Source organism: Manis javanica, chromosome 1 (genome assembly GCF_040802235.1).
Source record: "Manis javanica isolate MJ-LG chromosome 1, MJ_LKY, whole genome shotgun sequence".
In the NCBI taxonomy this organism is placed as follows: domain Eukaryota; kingdom Metazoa; phylum Chordata; class Mammalia; order Pholidota; family Manidae; genus Manis; species Manis javanica.
The window spans coordinates 168,000,875-168,017,868 of NC_133156.1; the positions used below are offsets into that span (position 1 = coordinate 168,000,875).

The 16,994-nt window shown below is 42.5% G+C and overlaps 1 protein-coding gene and 1 gene segment (V, D, J or C); both read left to right on the forward strand.

Annotated features, from left to right (window-relative positions):
• LOC118971267 (immunoglobulin kappa variable 2-28-like) overlaps positions 1-16,994 on the forward strand; it is a 628,396-nt gene that overhangs the window by 121,485 nt on the left and 489,917 nt on the right.
• LOC108389056 (interleukin-1 alpha) overlaps positions 1-16,994 on the forward strand; it is a 163,962-nt gene that overhangs the window by 72,234 nt on the left and 74,734 nt on the right. For 3 of the 4 annotated variants that reach the window (XR_012133318.1, XR_012133317.1, XM_073241275.1), the window contains exon 3: positions 16,894-16,948. Coding sequence is in view for 2 of the 4 variants with exons in the window: in XM_073241275.1 (XP_073097376.1) it covers positions 16,894-16,948 (55 nt within the window). In the remaining 2 variants the exon portion in view is untranslated. Of the gene's footprint in view, positions 1-11,372; positions 11,535-16,893; positions 16,949-16,994 lie in introns of all 4 variants that reach the window. The other variant, XM_073241280.1, reaches the window with a different exon arrangement.

The following is a 16,994-nucleotide window of genomic DNA, read 5'->3' on the forward strand; positions in this document are numbered from 1 at the left end:
CCTAATTCTATTCCTTTCCCCAAAGCCCCAGTAAATAACAGGAAAGGGATCTTAAAGTCACAAACCACAAGGATGGAGAGAACAGGAAAGCAGACAACAATGATGGTGGGGAGATGAATTTTTTTTTAGTCAGGCAATTAATTCCCTGGCATGCACTTCACTGAGTTCACATTCACAATAGAAGTTTGAGACAGAAGCTCACACAGGAGATTTTTAAGAAGAAAAATATTTTTTTGAAAGCTGGGAAGCATTTGGACAAATGGAAGCTGATTCTTGGTGAACAGAAGAAAAGCTGAGAACCAACCAACATCCGTTTCCTTGAGAATAGGAGGGGAGGGTTAAATACAGAAGACTGTTTGAAGCTGATAAAGAAATAATAAAGGAAAAGTACATATTGTATAATTCCACTTCTACGAAACTCCAGAAAATGTTAACTAATCTGTATGACAGAAAACTGATTGGTGTTTGGGAATGAAGGAGGGAAGGAAAAGGAATTACAAAGAGGTCTGAGGAACCATAGGAGGTGACGAATATGTCCGGCATTTTGATTGGGATGACGGTATGTGAAAACACCAATTGTACAATTTGAATATGTGCAATGTATTATATGTCAGTTTCTCTTAATAAAGCTATTTTTTAGAAGTGTTGGCAGAGCTGTTAGGAATTCTCATTTGTTGCTGACTGATTCAGTCTTGTTGAAGAACAATATGATAATCATTTAACATCCTGATAATAATAAAAATGACATTAATGGGGATAAAATAAATAGTTATATCCACAGATCACTTTTCTCATACTAGCAGAAAAAGCAAGTTAATTCTATAAGAAGTGTGAAATAAAGGGTCTTTGTATTAGGGGACACCAGGCACATTTAAGGTTGGGAGAAAAGTAATTGAAAACAGGGTGATCCCTGAAAACATGCCATGTGCTGTTGCAGATCCCAGCCCTTCTCCCCATGCCATTTTCAGAAGGATACTTCGCTTCAGGAAGGGGCCTCAAGGAAGCCTCTCTGGGCGATCAGGCCAACGTTAGGCCTTCTCCAGCTCAGTGGCCCTGCAAGTCATGCAGTGATGACGCTCTCAGCCAGCATGCCTCACCCACATCCTCAGACCTCCCAACCAGTTTTGGATTTGCCCACTCTTACATGCAAGCAGAAAAGCTGGGATTACCAAACATCTGCAGAAAGTTTCTAGCAAAATGGATATAAACCAACAGAAAAAAGTAGAGGAAATAGAGACTATGCAAAGAGAAGGAAACTTAAAAAACAAAATAAGGATTATGAATTACCATCAGAGTAGTAACGGAGTGGAATCATGAAATGATAACAAAATAATGTGGAGGGGAGAGTATGGGGAGTATTCAAAGAACAAAAAAATATAGTAAGAGAAATGAAAACTTAATAAAAGTTAAGCAAGTCACCCAGAAAGTAAAGCAACAAGATAAAGACTTGGAAAATAGGATCGAATTCATAAGACTATGAGAGGACAGATCCAAGAGACTCACAAGTTGAATGTAGAGGCTCTAGAGGAAAAAAAGAAGAGGAAAAAGCAGTGAGGAAAGGCATTTAAGTAATCAGTTAGTAAAGTTTTCAGAACTTGAAGGACATGAGTTTGCAGACTGAAATGGCCCATTGACAGCATAGCAGCGTGAATAAAAATAACCCACACCACGACATTTCAGAACACCAGGGATAAAGTGATCACCCCACAATATTCCAGACAGAAAACAGTAGCCCCAGGGAAATAGTCAGGCATTTGAATGGTGTCAGACTCCTCAACAGCAGCATTGAAAGCTAGAATAAAATGGAGCAATGCCTTCAAAATCAGGGAGAGAATTAATTCCAACGTAGAATTTTATATCCAGCCAAATGTCACAGTAGAATAAAAACATTCTCAGACATGCAAGTTCCTAAAAAAATTTTTACTTCTCAGGCATCTTTTCCCAAAAAGCCACAAAAGAGAGCAAACCAAGACCGAAGAATACACGGGAAACAAGAGGGAGGTCCAGAGCAGGAGCAGGAAGTAGGGAATCCCAGTGGTGAACAGAGGTCCCATCAGTAAAGGGAGCCACCAGTCCATACTGGAGTAGGCTGTAAAACTTTAGGAAATATGCTTTCTCTAAGATAACAGAAATTGCCTAATATATCTAAAGGTCTTAATACTTAAATAGAATCTAGAGTTGAATTAATGATTATTGGGTGGATTTACTGTGAAACAGACAGAAATTTCAGGATGCTTCCTTTCCAAGGCCCTGTGCCTGATTTTGTATTTTTATCTTACATTTGTTTTCTTAAAGAGGGCTGCTGATAGACAGCCCTACTGATAAGTCTATTAAAACTAAACAAATGAGAAAAGATAATAAGTATCTGAAGGGAAAATGAAAAGTCAGACTGGGAAGGAAGAGTATCTAGTTTACTAAATGGCTCAGCTCTGAATAATATTTACATTTTCATAATAATATCAACACTGACCATCAATCTAAGAAAATCAGGATGTAACTGTATCAGTAGAACCAGGAAGTGGGTAAGGCAGATGTGTGTGGCATAGGTTGGGGCAGGACAAAGAACCTACATCTTTATTATCTGAAGTGGGAAGGTAATCGTTCATGACTAAGACTTAAAATTTAAGAATAAAGCAAGTACGTCATTATGAAACAAGGGTTTGTTCTCCAAATGGGAGAGATGGAGCAAGAAGACTCCTGGAATCAGATACTTTCTGTAACAAATTTTGCAGAGCTATTTGACTCCTTACACGTAGATCTTTTATTTTTTTTAAAAAACACACAGTAATAAAACTGCATGATTTTTAAAAAGTAAGTTTAAAAAGGAAAACAAAAGCATTCTAAACCATCTCACTTCAGTATTAAAACTCACTTCCACGTTGATCCACTCAGTCAAAATCAAAATTTCAGTCTCACATGTGGCCATTACACCAATTCCTTACTCTGAAAAGAGTAATTAAAGAGAAAATAATTTAACATTAGCCTGCCTCTGTGCGTGTGTGTGTGTGTGTGTGTGTGTTAAGCAAATATGAAGAGAAATCCTGAACTATTGGTTTATGAAAAGGAGTATGCAGGTGCTCACTCTGCCAGTGTTTAAACTTTTCTGTGTGTTTAAAATTTTTCAGGAATGAATGGAAGAAGCGGAAGGAAAAACACCAGTCTCACATCTAATTCAGTGTCTTGCCTTCTGTCCAGCCTGACCTATGGCTCTGAGAAGGGGAACATGTCTGGCCCTTCATTCTTTCCTCCTTCCCCTCCCTTTCTGCCTTTCCCTTGTCCCCTGATTTGGATCATGGAACGAGGCAGGGGGATAGAGGGAAAGTCTTGCACACCTGGGGCTTGCCAGTGAGACCAGCCTCCCCCAGGGCTGGGAGTGCTTAGCTGAGGCCTAGGTGGTACTGGTGTTTGGCAATACTTAGTTCAAGCAGGTCAGACCAGTGGGTGGGATGAGCAGCAAGAGGTCATTGCATGAGCTGGTTGGTATGGGGTGGGAAGGTCTGCAGAGGAACAAACTGTGAGAAAACACTAAGGCATTCTTCCCCAGTAGATACCTCTGCTCAGCACAGGAAATCAGAGAGAAAGGGTCTTGGAGGAATTCTTTCACCAAGGACTCTGAGAGACACAGTTGTAAAGGTACCCAGGACACAGAGGGAGGTGGTAGGGACTCGTTCTTCCACACAGATACAGAACAGCCTGGTCCCTGTCCCCAGGCACACATGTCCTCAGAGGACAGGTGCTTTGGGAAAGCCAGGCCTCTGGCATGGACATCAGCCCTCTCTGCTGGTCCCTGGAGCAGGGCCGGTGCTGTGCCCTCACATAATATCCCAGGAAGCTCTCAGCAACATCAAGGGTGGTCCTAGGTGGGGACTGTAACTGCCAGACTGATTTGCATGTGATGGCCTCAGATGACTCTAAAATAAGCCTTGTTGAGAACTGCAGGGTGAGATTGTTGGGTTTTTGGGCAAAAAGGAACAGGAAGCAGGGAAATTGGAATAACATGACAACTACAATTCCTACCTCCCACACAGCTGTGAAGCCCAAAGAGTCTCTGTTTTGTTTTTCTACAAAGAGTCTTTTAACAGCTTTATTGAGGTAAACTTACATACAAAATAATCACACAAATTAAAACTATACAATTTGATCATTTTGACATAGTCATACACCAAAGAAACTATCACCACACTCAAGATAATGAACCTATTACTCCCAAAACCTTCCTCATGCCCCTGGGAAACCCCCTCTGGCCCAGCCTCAGCACCAGACAATTCCTGCTGTTTTCTGTCCCGTAGATTGTTTTGCATTTTCTATCATTTATGTAAATGAAATCATATAGTGTGTGCTCTTTCATCTGGCTTCTTTCAGCATAATTATTTTGAGATTCATCCACACCACTATATGCATCATCAGCCCGTTCCTTTTCATTGCTGAGTAGTATTCCATTGTGTGGAGACACCAGAGTTTGATGACCTGTTGATGACATTGAGTTGTCCCCATTTTTAGTAATGACAAAGTTGCTATGAATATTCCTATACAAGCATTTGTATGAACTTATGCTTTTATTTCTCTTGGGTTAATAAAGACCTAGGAGTTGAAGGGCTTGGTCATGTGGTAGATATATGTTTAACCTTTAAGAAACTGTCAAATCATCCCACAGTGTGGTTGTACCATTATGCACTCCCACCAGCAGTATATGACGTTCCAGCTCTTCTACATCCTCATCAATCATTGGTATGGTCAGTCTTTTTCATTATGGACATTCTTATAGGATTGTAATGAGTCCCAGAGAGTCTGGAGTGACATTGGTATCTTCTTTGGCACCCAACAATGTGCCAAGCAAAGAGGAATTACTTGCTGCTTGATCAATCAGTCTCTTACAGTAAATGGAATTAGTCACCAACTGGTAGTTCCACTGGGTTAAACAGTGCCAATCAAAGGGCACATACACAAACACAGAGCCAGTGAGACACAGAAAACAGAGCAGGGGATCAGAAAGAAAGTGCTTGGCTCTAGTTCAGGCCTATCACCTAGTAAAATAGTAAGAAGCGTGGGCAACTCACTTAACTTCCAGGGGCTCAGTTACCTTATCTGTAAAATGGAGCATTGGAATAAATGATTTGTCAAAGTTTATGGATGATCAAAATTACATAGGTCAGTGAAGAAGATCTTGCTATAATGCATTACAGAAATTTCATTTCTGTGAGAGATGCAAATTCCCAAATATTGTAAGGACTGTATCTGATGCAAAGGAAGGGAACTTGAATATTTATGAGTCTTTATTTTTCACCAGGAAATTCACATTTTCTTTGATTTGTACAACTACTTTATGAGGAAAGTGTAGCTACCCCTATTTAAAAGGGTAGAAAACCCCAATCTGTCTGACTCCAAAGCCCAGGTTTTTCTTATTAAAGTAAGACTTGAAACAATTAGTTCCCTATGGATGCATTAACCACTCCAGGCCCCTAACATGTGAACTCTGTCACCCAAACTGAACAGAGTTGCCATCTCATAGTAAGTCTCCTCTATCATCTTTACACAATGGAGACAAAGTTATTTCTGGAGACAAAGTTGCTGAGGGTTTAAAATAAAACTCTGATTCAACTCTGCTTCCTTGGAGAGTAGCTAGAACCCAGTCCATGAGTAGAAAGGCCAGCCCACACTGTCTTTCACACCCAGAGTGTTCAGGAGTCAGCCATCCTTCACACATGGAGCCTGCCCTGAGGAAAGTAACCAGCCCAACGGAGTGGGGTGAGGGACATTCTCTTGTTAGAGAAGAGTCGGGAGCACAGAAGAGATGCCAGCACATCCCCAAGGGGCCACCTGTCGTGTCAGAACTCCTGTGCATCTTTGGGGGCATGCCTTGGGTAAACAGTTGGGACTCACAGAGGAGCTTACAGATTTGGGTTCACCAGAAGGGAGAACATTCTAAGAAAAGAGCTGCCCAGACGTAGAGTGGGCTGTTTTACAAAGTTACAGGTGTCCCATCTCAGATCACCCTCATCTTCGCAGGAATGTGACAGAAGGTACTCACTCCAACCCTGAGGAAGAGGTTGGACTAGGAAAACAGCTCCAAAATTCTAGAGGTAAAAGGTATAGCCACATACTAGGAGTTTTCTAAAGTCTTGATTTAATGAAAATGAGTTGAAACAGGAAATGCCAAACTAGACCTACTAGAGATTGCATTAAGACAATGCAAACAGACAGTAATAAAGTAATGGGTTCTAGGCATGGCTGAGTTATAATGGTGAGGCTTTATGAGGTCATGGCTATGTAGGAACAGTTCCCAGATATTAAGTAATGCTGAGCATCAGGCCAGCTCGGGGAGAAGGACAGACCGGAAGTACTTTTGTAAACTGGTCTGCTACCTTACAAGCCACCAAGTTGTTCAGTGAAAAGGGAAGGACCCACCCGCTTCAAGAGCCCAGGAGGAAACGTTCTCAAGAACTGGAGGTCAGAGGAAGATCTCGTAAAGTTTTCATAGACAACTGGGAGAGGCACTTTTTAAAATGTTTGGAAACATGTTTTAAATATGTTTTGGTTTAACAACAATAATTATACTTGCTGTGGAATTTTTTAAATAAAAATAAAACAAAGCATGAAGAAAAAAATTTAAAACATCTATGATTCCCATTCCCAAAATATTCCTGTTGTTGATATATTGATACATATCCAGACAGTCCTTTGTGTTTTTATAAAATGGAATCATAATATATATGCAGCTCAGTAACTGAAACCAGACCGAAATGAAAAACATATATCCACTTCATCTGGGTCAGTGAGTTTATATTACTTTTAAAAGAGTTCTTGAAAGCTAACAATAAAAGTTGAACAATAAAAAGTTCAATTAAAAAAGGGTAAAGGTCATTAACAAGAAATGAATGACTCTTTTATTTAAGCAAAAATAACCAGCACTTGTAAGTATGGGAAAGTAGACATTTTCAGACAATGCTAGTGGCAGTAAAAGAGGCACAGCCTTCCTGGGGGGCAATTTGGCAATTGAGTACCATAAACCCTTGGGCCCTGAAATCCACTTGTAGAAATTCATCGTAAGGAAATTTATCCCCAGTATTATGTAAGTGTCTGCCTTTATTTTCTGGTAATTTTATGATTTCATTTTTTTATGTTTAAGCCTTTAACATATTTAGAATTTAATTTGTTATGAGGAAAATAATTTTTCATTTTTTATTTCTCCAAGTGGTTTATTGGTTCCCAAATATCGCTTATTAATTAAATGCACACATTGCACGTCTGATTTTCAATTTCGGAAGTTTGACTTTGAAATATAATCCACTGTCCTGCAAGCCACAGTTGAGGAAATCTTAAACTGAGAGAAGTTCCTGTTTCCTCCCTTAAACCTATGAGACAATGACGATGTCACTGTTCTCACTTAGTTTCTATGAACTCCTTTCCAAACTGTGCAAGGGCACTGGTTCAGTTCTATAGAAATTCCCAGGGGGCACAACTAATGAACATGGGGAAATCTGGGAAATACTTACCTATTTGCCAAAGCCTCCCCTATGTGGTGACTCAAACTGTCTAGAATCGAAATCATCTTTTTCCTACCCAAACCATTTCCTCCTCAAGACTTCTCTATTTCTACTGCCAGACTCAAGGTCTGGTGTCATCCCAAAACCCTCGTTCTGACCCCCCTGCACACGCTGAACCCTCGGCACCCCCTCTTCCACCCCGTGTGGGGCTCTCAAACCTGTTGCCTCCATGTCGGCGCCATCAGAGCTTCCCTCAGCCCAGGGTGCCTTACTTTCCACCCTGATGAGCAGACTAATCTCCCAGCTTCACTCACTTCTTGTGCTAATCTGCTGAGTTTATCGCTGTCAGAATCTTTGGTGTCACATCATTGCTCTGCTCAGATGCTCCAGGGGTTCCTCATTGCTCATAAAAGAAAGTCCAAACATTAAACTCAGAGAGACCCATGGCAGTGTGGTCCCACCCCACCTACCGCTGCGGGATTTTCTCCTTACTCTCACACAGCTGTCTGCCTCTGAAATATTTTGTTAAATATTTCTCTGCTCTTCTGTTTCTAGTCTGAACTGGCTTTAGGGCTATGAATTCAAAAAGTCTTATGATGCCCGATTTTAATTTTTAAAATTTTAGGTTTTTTGCATCTTAGTAACCATGGATTTACTTTACTCAGTAGTTCAGTAGCCCTTGTAACACAAAATTCTCCAGCCCAGGATCCCTTAAGGCCTTGTTTTTTCCAAGCTCTTCTTTTCAAAAATATAAATGTCTACGGGTTGCACCACATTAGGACCTGAAAATTTGGTGTCAAAGGTCTTACCAGAACACTTTCCTCTAAGTCAAGAAGAGCTGGGAGCAGAATAGGACACTGGGTGGCTGCAAAGAAGGCTGGGGGGAGCAGTGAGGGATGCTGGAAGGGAGTCCACGGTGATCTCACCCACACGGAAAGGTGCCGCACCCCGACCCTGCTTCCACACGGTTGGAGCAGAGCCACCAGCTCCCAGGTCTCCCGGGCCACCGCACTCCATGTTTCTTCCCACACTCTGCCCCTGCTCCCGGCCGCCTTGCCCGCCCATTCCTGAGCGCCTCCTGGCTGGTGTGCGGGCCTCCCCCTCGCAGCCCCTGGCCCTCTCGCTCACTGCCTTGACCTCCTTGGCCCCCGCCATTTTCTCCAAATCTGCTGACATTTCTCTCAGGACAGGGTGCTTTGGTACTGCTCACTGCTCCTTCGTTATCCGAGTGGGCACTTTTCTCTGAGCCACTATCTACCTCCTACCCACATATAACCAAACCCCAAGTTGTGGTGATTCAACCTGCTAAAAACTCAAATTCATTCCCTTTTCTCCATCTCCATTGCCACCACCCATGTCCAAAGCCAGCCTCATCTGTCACCTGCATGATTCAATAGCCTTCTTCCCACATTTGCTATCCCCCCTTTAGAATCCATACAGATCTTCTAAAAACAGAAACCTAATTTTGCTACTCCCCTGTTTAAAACACCTCAAAGCTGCCTTCAGGATAAGTTCAATGTCCTTAACGCATTGACAAGGTTGCTCATGACCAAGCCAGGCCCACCTCTGCAGCCTCATCTCAGGCCACTTTGCCCCCAAAACCGGGCTTCAGCTACATGACCCTCCCACAGTCTCTCTCCCACCTGGGGCCCTTCTAGCTTTGGGGCCTATGCGCATGCTGCTCCCACTACCTGAGGCATGACTGTCTTTCCCAACATCAGCCTGCACCTTCACCCGGCTAAACCCTACCCTGCCTATCCGTTATGCTGCTTTCTCAGAGAGACTTCCTGTGACCTTTCAGACTAGATTAGGTTCTCTCCTTTCCCCTGCATGTTTCTCCATAACATCCCATAGTTTCTCGACAACCATCATGACTGCAAGATATGGCTTCTCTGCTAGCAAGACGTTCCATGCGGTTAAGACCTTATTTGTCTTAATCACCACTCAGCCGAAGCATGTTCCTGGATCAAAGTTCCTCCTCTTCTATGAATGAATGCGTGAACTGATAACACTTGATAGTTCTTTCAGCCTACTATACCCACTGTAGACAAGCTTGCGTTCTACTTATAATTCCTTTGACTATAACCTGATGTTTGTTTAACCACTTTGAAATTGCCTGCAGCAAACCCGTGCTTTCCATTCTCTGCCAAAGAGGAGCCTGGAGCAGCAGAGTAAAGAAAGGTAAACTCCATGGATAGAGGAGGGGGAGTAAGTCCCAAAGAAGGAACAGCCTGAGCGAAGCTCAGAGATGGAGAATGTTGGTCATTTTGGAAAGGGAAGGAAACTAACACTACACTGAACACTCTTCAAACACAATCTCATTTAATCTTTCCAAAACCCTGTGAAGTCAGAATAGCCTGGTTTTACGGGCAGCCAAGCTCTAAAAGGTAAGGAATGTACCCAAGGCCACACAGTAGGAGATATAGACATGAAATATTATGCTCTAGGCCTTTACCCACCCTATTTCCTCAGCCTGGAATATCCGTTCTCCACTCTGCAATGTAACTCTTCAGGACAAGGTATAATGCAGCCTCCATGAAGTCTTCCCTGATTCTGTGTGTGTTAGTTTCAGTCACTCTATTCCCATCTGTTGGTTTCTGTCTCTATTACAACACTTTTTTTATTCTACTTGTACTATAGTCATCTGCCCAGGTCTACCCACAGCTTATTAAGAGCAGTGGAGTCCTTTACCACCTCTGTTCTGATGGCTTCTGGTACAATGCCTCACAGTGAAGCAGGCTGCCAAGCTGGCTTTAGGAAGGTTTCATGGAACTGTGCTCTGTAGGAACACCTGGTCTCCTCAGCACCCCATCCTGCTCCTGAGCCCAGCCCCTCTTTGGTCTGTTCTTTCTCTCCCAGGAGCCACAGTGCCTTTGAGTAACCCAGCAGGGGAGATAATGACCTACTAGGGACAGCACTAAAACCCTATGGAGGGCCGAGTGCAGAAAAGGGAAAACTAAGATCCTGTTTTTTCCTTAGATGTTCATTTTTTTAATCAAAATGCTCCAAAACATGTCCAGCCTTTCAGACTCAAAGACATTAACTTCCTTTTCTTGAGGCTAAACAAGGGCCCAGATGGCCCTTCGTGTGTGTCAATCTTTCTAGAAAGCAAGCCTGAGTCATCACAACTTAGATGGAGTAAAATTGCCACTTCCTTCTAATTTATTAACAACTGTATATATTTCTGTACTAGAAAAGGAACTTGTTTGTATTCATACCCGGAATGACAAATCAAATTTGCCATTGAAATAATGAAAAAGCATGTATCTGTTTGTGACTCAACTGTACGTGTGACCGAGAAAAGATTCTACAAAAAGGGTAGTAAAGCATGAGTCCAGGCTGGGCCCCACGTAACCAGACACAGTGTTTCAAGAGGACAGAGGTACCGCGAAGCAGACCGTGGTGGTGTTCGGGATAAGCACGAAATACGCAGTGGACAGCCAGGCCTGGGAGAACCCCAGGAGTCATCCAGTCCCATCCCTCCCTTTATCGACAAGGAAAGGTCTGAGATGTGTGGGAATTGTCATAAGCCACACAACTGATGGGGATCAGAGCCGTATCCAAGTCTCCTGCCTCTCCAACCACACTGTGTGCCCCGCCCTGTTCCACAGTTGCCCCACTCAGGAGCCCATCCTCCCAGCAGCTGGGGATTCATACCAAAAGGCAGGAGGAGACAACTTTGCTATGGGCATAAGACCTTGGCTAGTGACTGTGAGCCTGCATAAGGCAGCCTCACATCATGTCAGATGCTTGCATCGACGTTTATAAAAAATGGTTTGAAAAGCTGTAAAGCACTGTATTAATACTTTAATTTTTTAGTGTAATTATCATACAGTTTATATCTGGGATGTTCACTCAGCCTTATTACTGGCCATTTTATTTTCACAGCTAATATATCTTTATATCTGGAATTGGAATTTGGCAAAATGCTGAATGAAAGCAATCTGAGGCGGTCCTCGATTCACCTTGCTAGAAAATTCACCTCCAGAGAGTGGAGAGTATGACAAGAGGAATACTACCCTAGACACCACTCTGCCCACAGAGGAAGTGGTATGTGAAAGAGGAGTTCTGAGATAAAGTGTGTGTCACCTTGCAGTTTGTGGTAGAGAAAGGAAGGATTATACCTTAGTAACAAACTCTGAAATCTCAGTGACCTAACACAGTGAAAGATATGTTTCTCATCCACACAGTCTAATGCACGTTGTTCTAGTCTCATATACTTGCAACCACACCTCGTGCATTTGAAGCTCCACCATCTGGAATATGTGACTTCCAAAATTGCTGCATCAGAGGAAGTGGGAGATGACAGAGGCACACACACATATGGATTCTTGATTACATCAGCCTGGAAGTGTAACACCTTGCGGACACATCCTGCTCACAGTGCATTGGCCAGACAAACCATGTAGGCAATGTAGACCAAGAGATGAAGACAGACATTGATCAAGCAATCCCGCTAATAAGCAGATAGGCATTTGGTGATCACGGTCTCAGGAATGCAAACATTGAAAAGCCCTGAGTATCCCGTTTGCATTAAAAAAACCACATATTCCTTGAAAAAAGCAAGAATGAAAGGGAAATATGCCAAAATATAACAGTTATTCAGTTGTTTCTGGGTTTTATTTTCTTCTTTATATTTCTTATATTTCCCTAGCAATATTTCATAACCTGTTTTTGAACCCAGAAAAGTAATAGAAGTTATTTTTCTTAACTGAGAAACAAGTTCAGACCAGAGATAACTATGACTCCAATGAGGAAAATGACTCAAAAGAAAAGGGAATTTCTTTAAAATGCACTTGTGATTAGACAATCACAGTTAGCCATCAAGAAAAGCAAGAGACAGGCCTCGACATGACTATTGCCAAACAGGAAGCTCTCTCAATGAACTCTAATTTTTTATTTTATTTTATTTTATTTTATTTTTGAGAGGGCATCTCTCATATTTATTGATCAAGTGGTTGTTAACAACAATAAAATTCTGTATAGGGGGAGTCAATGCTCAATGTACAATCATTAATCCATCTCAAGCCTAATTCTCGTCAGTCTCCAATCTTCTGAAGCATAACGAACAAGTTCTTACATGGTGAACAAATTCTTACATAGTGAATAAGTTCTTACATAGTGAACAGTACAAGGGCATTCATCACAGAAACTTTCGGTTTTGATCACGCATTATGAACTATAAACAATCAGGTCAAATATGAATATTCGTTTGATTTTTTTTTTTTTGAGAGGGCATCTCTCATATTTATTGATCAAATGGTTGTTAACAACAATAAAATTCAGTATAGGGGGGTCAACGCTCAATGTACAATCATTAATCCATCTCAAGCCTAATTCTCGTCAGTCTCCAATCTTCTGAAGCATAACGAACAAGTTCTTACATGGTGAACGAATTCTTACATAGTGAATAAATTCTTACATGGTGAACAGTACAAGGGCATTCATCACAGAAACTTTCGGTTTTGATCATGCAATATGACCTATAAACAATCAGGTCAAATATGAATATTCGTTTGATTTTTATACTTGATTTATATGTGGATCCCACATTTCTCCCTTTATTATTATTATTATTTTTATTTTTAATAAAATGCTGAAGTGGTAGGTAGATGCAACATAAAGGTAGAAAACATAGTTTAGTGCTGTAAGAGGGCAAATGTAGATGATCAGGTGTGTGCCTATGGACTAAGTATTAATCCAAGCTAGACAAGGGCAGCAAAACATCCACGGATGCAGAAGATTTCTCTCAAAGCAGGGGGTGTTGAGGTTCTGAGCCTCACCTCTGTTGATCCCCAAATTCTCACCTGATGGCCCCCCTGCGACTGTGCCTGTCTTAGGTTGTTCCTCCCTTGAGGAATCTTACCCGTCTCTGGCTAACCAGTCATCTTCCGGGGCCATACAGGGAAATGTAAAGTTGGTAAGTGAGAGAGAAGCCATATTGTTTGAAAAGGTTAGCTTTTTACTTCTTTGCAGATTTATGCCCTGTGGCTTCTATGCCCAGCACTTGTCTCGAGGTATCTTTACCACCTGGAGGAATTATGATACTCGGTAAATTCGATATGAGGCACGAATTCTATTTAAGGGTTGTAATTAGGAAGGAAGAAGAAAAGCTATAGAGGTAGCATATGGAAGAAAACATGGGAGGATTGATTATTTCTTTGACATATCTTCTTGTAGAGTATCTTAAGCATGTATAGGTTTTAAACTACCAACTAACTTGCGCTCACATATTAACATAATAGGAATATGGTGACATAAACAAAGCAAATCTATAATTACCATCCATCTCCAGTGAAGCCAAGAAAACCATTTAGGCACCCTAGGCATTTGTGAAAATTTGTCTATGATATGATGGATATTGTCCAACTGTACTTGAACAGTCTGAGAGAAATCAGACAAATTAAAGCAACCCATTTCTGGGATCTTGAACTCTGATTTTTAAAGGGCATCCGTGAAAGACACAAAGAAATACACAGGGCCAAGGGAGAATGCAAAGGGGACCCTGCGCTGTTAACCACCATATCAAGAGAAGAAAGGGAATTTATAAATAAAAAGCACATACATTGGGGAACAAATGAGCTGAGGCAGAGAGGAGAATCAGAGCTCACAGGGAATTTGCTAGCTCAACATGAAGCTGTCGCTTCCAGCTGCAGGCTTCTGCCAGCTTGAATTTTTCCAAGCCACAGCCATCCGTCTGCTCTCCAAGTTCCTGTAACACTTGCCCCCAAAGTGGCCTGGGTAAAGACCTTAGTGCAGTCTGCACAAGGCCATGGCTGCCTGTCTCTGACCTCACTCCCCACCCTCCTCTCGGTACACCCACGCCCCCACCTTTCTGGGCTCAGCCTGGATCAATGCCCTACTTTCACTTACTTGCCCCTGGCAGCCTTTGCTCAGCCAGAAATGTTCCCTCTTTATTCCCCGTGGTACTTTCCACTCCCTGTCTAAGACTAGCTCCTCTGTTAGATGCTCTTGCCCCACTTATCTCACTTTATACTCATCCACTCAGTTAGGGGATTAGTGACGGATGTGTTCACTGTCAGCTCCCAGGAGAAGAGGAACCTAGCTGGTTTTGCTTGCTGAATGGGGACTCATTCTTTTTAACTGCTTGTTCACCACAGGTGAGACCCCATGGGGGAGAGGACTCCTTCACCTTACCTCTCTTTACTGAAGAGCCAGCATCACTAGCGAGTAGGAGGTCTTGAACTAGAAATCAAGAAACAGGGAGTTTTCATTTTTGTTCCCACTCTCAGATGAACTCTCCATATAACCTTAGGACCTTGACACTTTCCCTCTTTGAGCTGATTTCCTCTTTTGTTAGGTAAGAGTTTAATCTAGATAGTGTCTGGGGTGCATCCTTCTCTAACGTATCATTCGAGGTCCTTCAGTAGGCTAACAAGAGAAAGCAAAAAAACTAAGCCCTTAAAAAGGTAAGAGGAAGGGAAGAGTTTGTACTCACTACGGAAAGAAGACGCCCGGGGCTGACTGAGGCTGTGCTTTGGTGTCTAAATCTGATTTCAGTTTCTTGGTCGCCCTGCAGCCTTGGACAGTTTGCTTTGTCTCCCTGGACTCTGAACTTCCTCTTCTATAAAATGCAATAAGAACCCTCAAAGGTTTCATCGAGGATTAAGTGAGATAATGTATTATGACACCTGTAACATGGAAGATTATGCTCCATGTTAGGTCTTTTCTACCTTCCTACTAACTTTCATGGAATTTAAAAGCACTTTATGACCAAATAGGGTATGAGTTGAGAAAAAAAACTCAATTAACTCTGTCTGTGATGGTTTATGCATGCTCTATTCCTCTGAAGAGACTTTCCACCACCTAAAAAGAAATAGTTATATCCCTTGAAAACTCAAGAGTAGTGTTTCTCTCTTCCTTCGAGCAATCCTGTCAGATCTAACTATGTGCAGTAATTTTTCAGGTTGATTCCAAAGACATTTCCAAATGTTTCTTGTCTTTTTGGCACAAGGGAAAGAACAGGCTAAAGTCCACACCCAGAATCCACCACTGACCATGGACTCAACCCCTCGACCTTCTCCCTGTATGCCCCAGAATGAAATGGGATTGCACGGGAAGAGGAAAGGAGACGGAGGGGGTAGAGTATTTGAGATGGTGACTATTCAGACCTTTACTGATGACCTATTTCAGCCCTATCACCTGGCAGTAGTGGTGAGAGACCTGAGCATCTCTAGGCAGCAGGAAAAGAAGATTGGACTTAGAATCAGAAACCTGAGTTCAAGTGCTGGCTCAGCCCATTTTGTGACTGTAGGTTGGTCACTTAACCCCTAAGGGTCCTCAGCTGTGGAAGGGGGTGGCAATTACCACCTCTTGTAGGTAAAGTGAGGAGCCAGTGAGACAGTGCGGTCAGAGCCCAATGTGACCATAAAGCACTTTCTAAATGAAAAGCATCTGTGACTCTGGACTCAGGACCTCCATGCTCATAAAGCTGATCTATTCACCTACCAAAACATCACACCTCATCCTGCATGCCTAGTTTTGTGAATCATAAAAGTAAGATACTGATGCCTAGCGAAAGTCCTGGCACACAGCAAGGGTACAATAAATGTTTTTCTGGATGATTTAGATGAAAATGACTAAAGAAGGCTTTTGAGGCCTCCTCAGAGTCAGAAGGAAGGTGCATGAAGCCACTCAAAGCCCCTGTCACAGGACAGCCCCCCAGCAGCCTCTAGGTTCCAGTAGAGCCCCCCTAGCACGTTCCTCTCTCTGCTCCTAGAAGCAGGTGGTCTGGGGATGAAGCTCACCCAGCCCTGGTTCATACTCACAGAAAAGTAGGCTCCCCAAAGCAAAATAGGACTTCTTGCTCTCTAAGCCTCGCCCACAGTGTTCTTCCTTTAAAAACCAGTTTCAAAAAAAAAAAAAAAACAGTGTCCAAGAAGGTCTTGATAAGAAAAAAGTTGAATTGGCTATCTAGAAAAGACTCAAACTTTCCTCGAGTGATTCAGCATCCCCATCTGGGGAATCCCCTGTGGAGAAGTGACATAGGGCAGGATGGGTGTCACCCTAATGTTAGAACCAAGATGTGTTCCCAGATTGCCAAAGAAGTGCTATACATTCCACCCGGGGCTTCGGTGGAGGCCTTCCCGTTTTTTTGATGTATGGCAAACACGTCATTCTCATGAGGGTTTTTTATAACTCATTGAATACCTACTATGTGTACTGCGTTGGGTTGGGGACATAAGGGATGCCAAGATTCTAAAAGAAGTTCATAATCTAGTCGAAGAGGCAGATACATTTGTAATTAATTCAAGAAGAATGGGGAATAGCTGCGTGCGGGCTAAGTCATTCCTTAAGATTCTCAGAAGCACAGAGAAGCGGCGTTCCCTTCGCGGGCATCTGCTCAGAGGCAGGCTGGGCTGACAGCTGCTGATGTTCTCTGTTACAGAAGTCAAGATGGCCAAAGTCCCTGACCTCTTTGAAGACCTGAAGCACTGCTACAGGTAGGAAATAGGTTCTTTCTCTTGTGATTTCATGAGGGGATGAAGG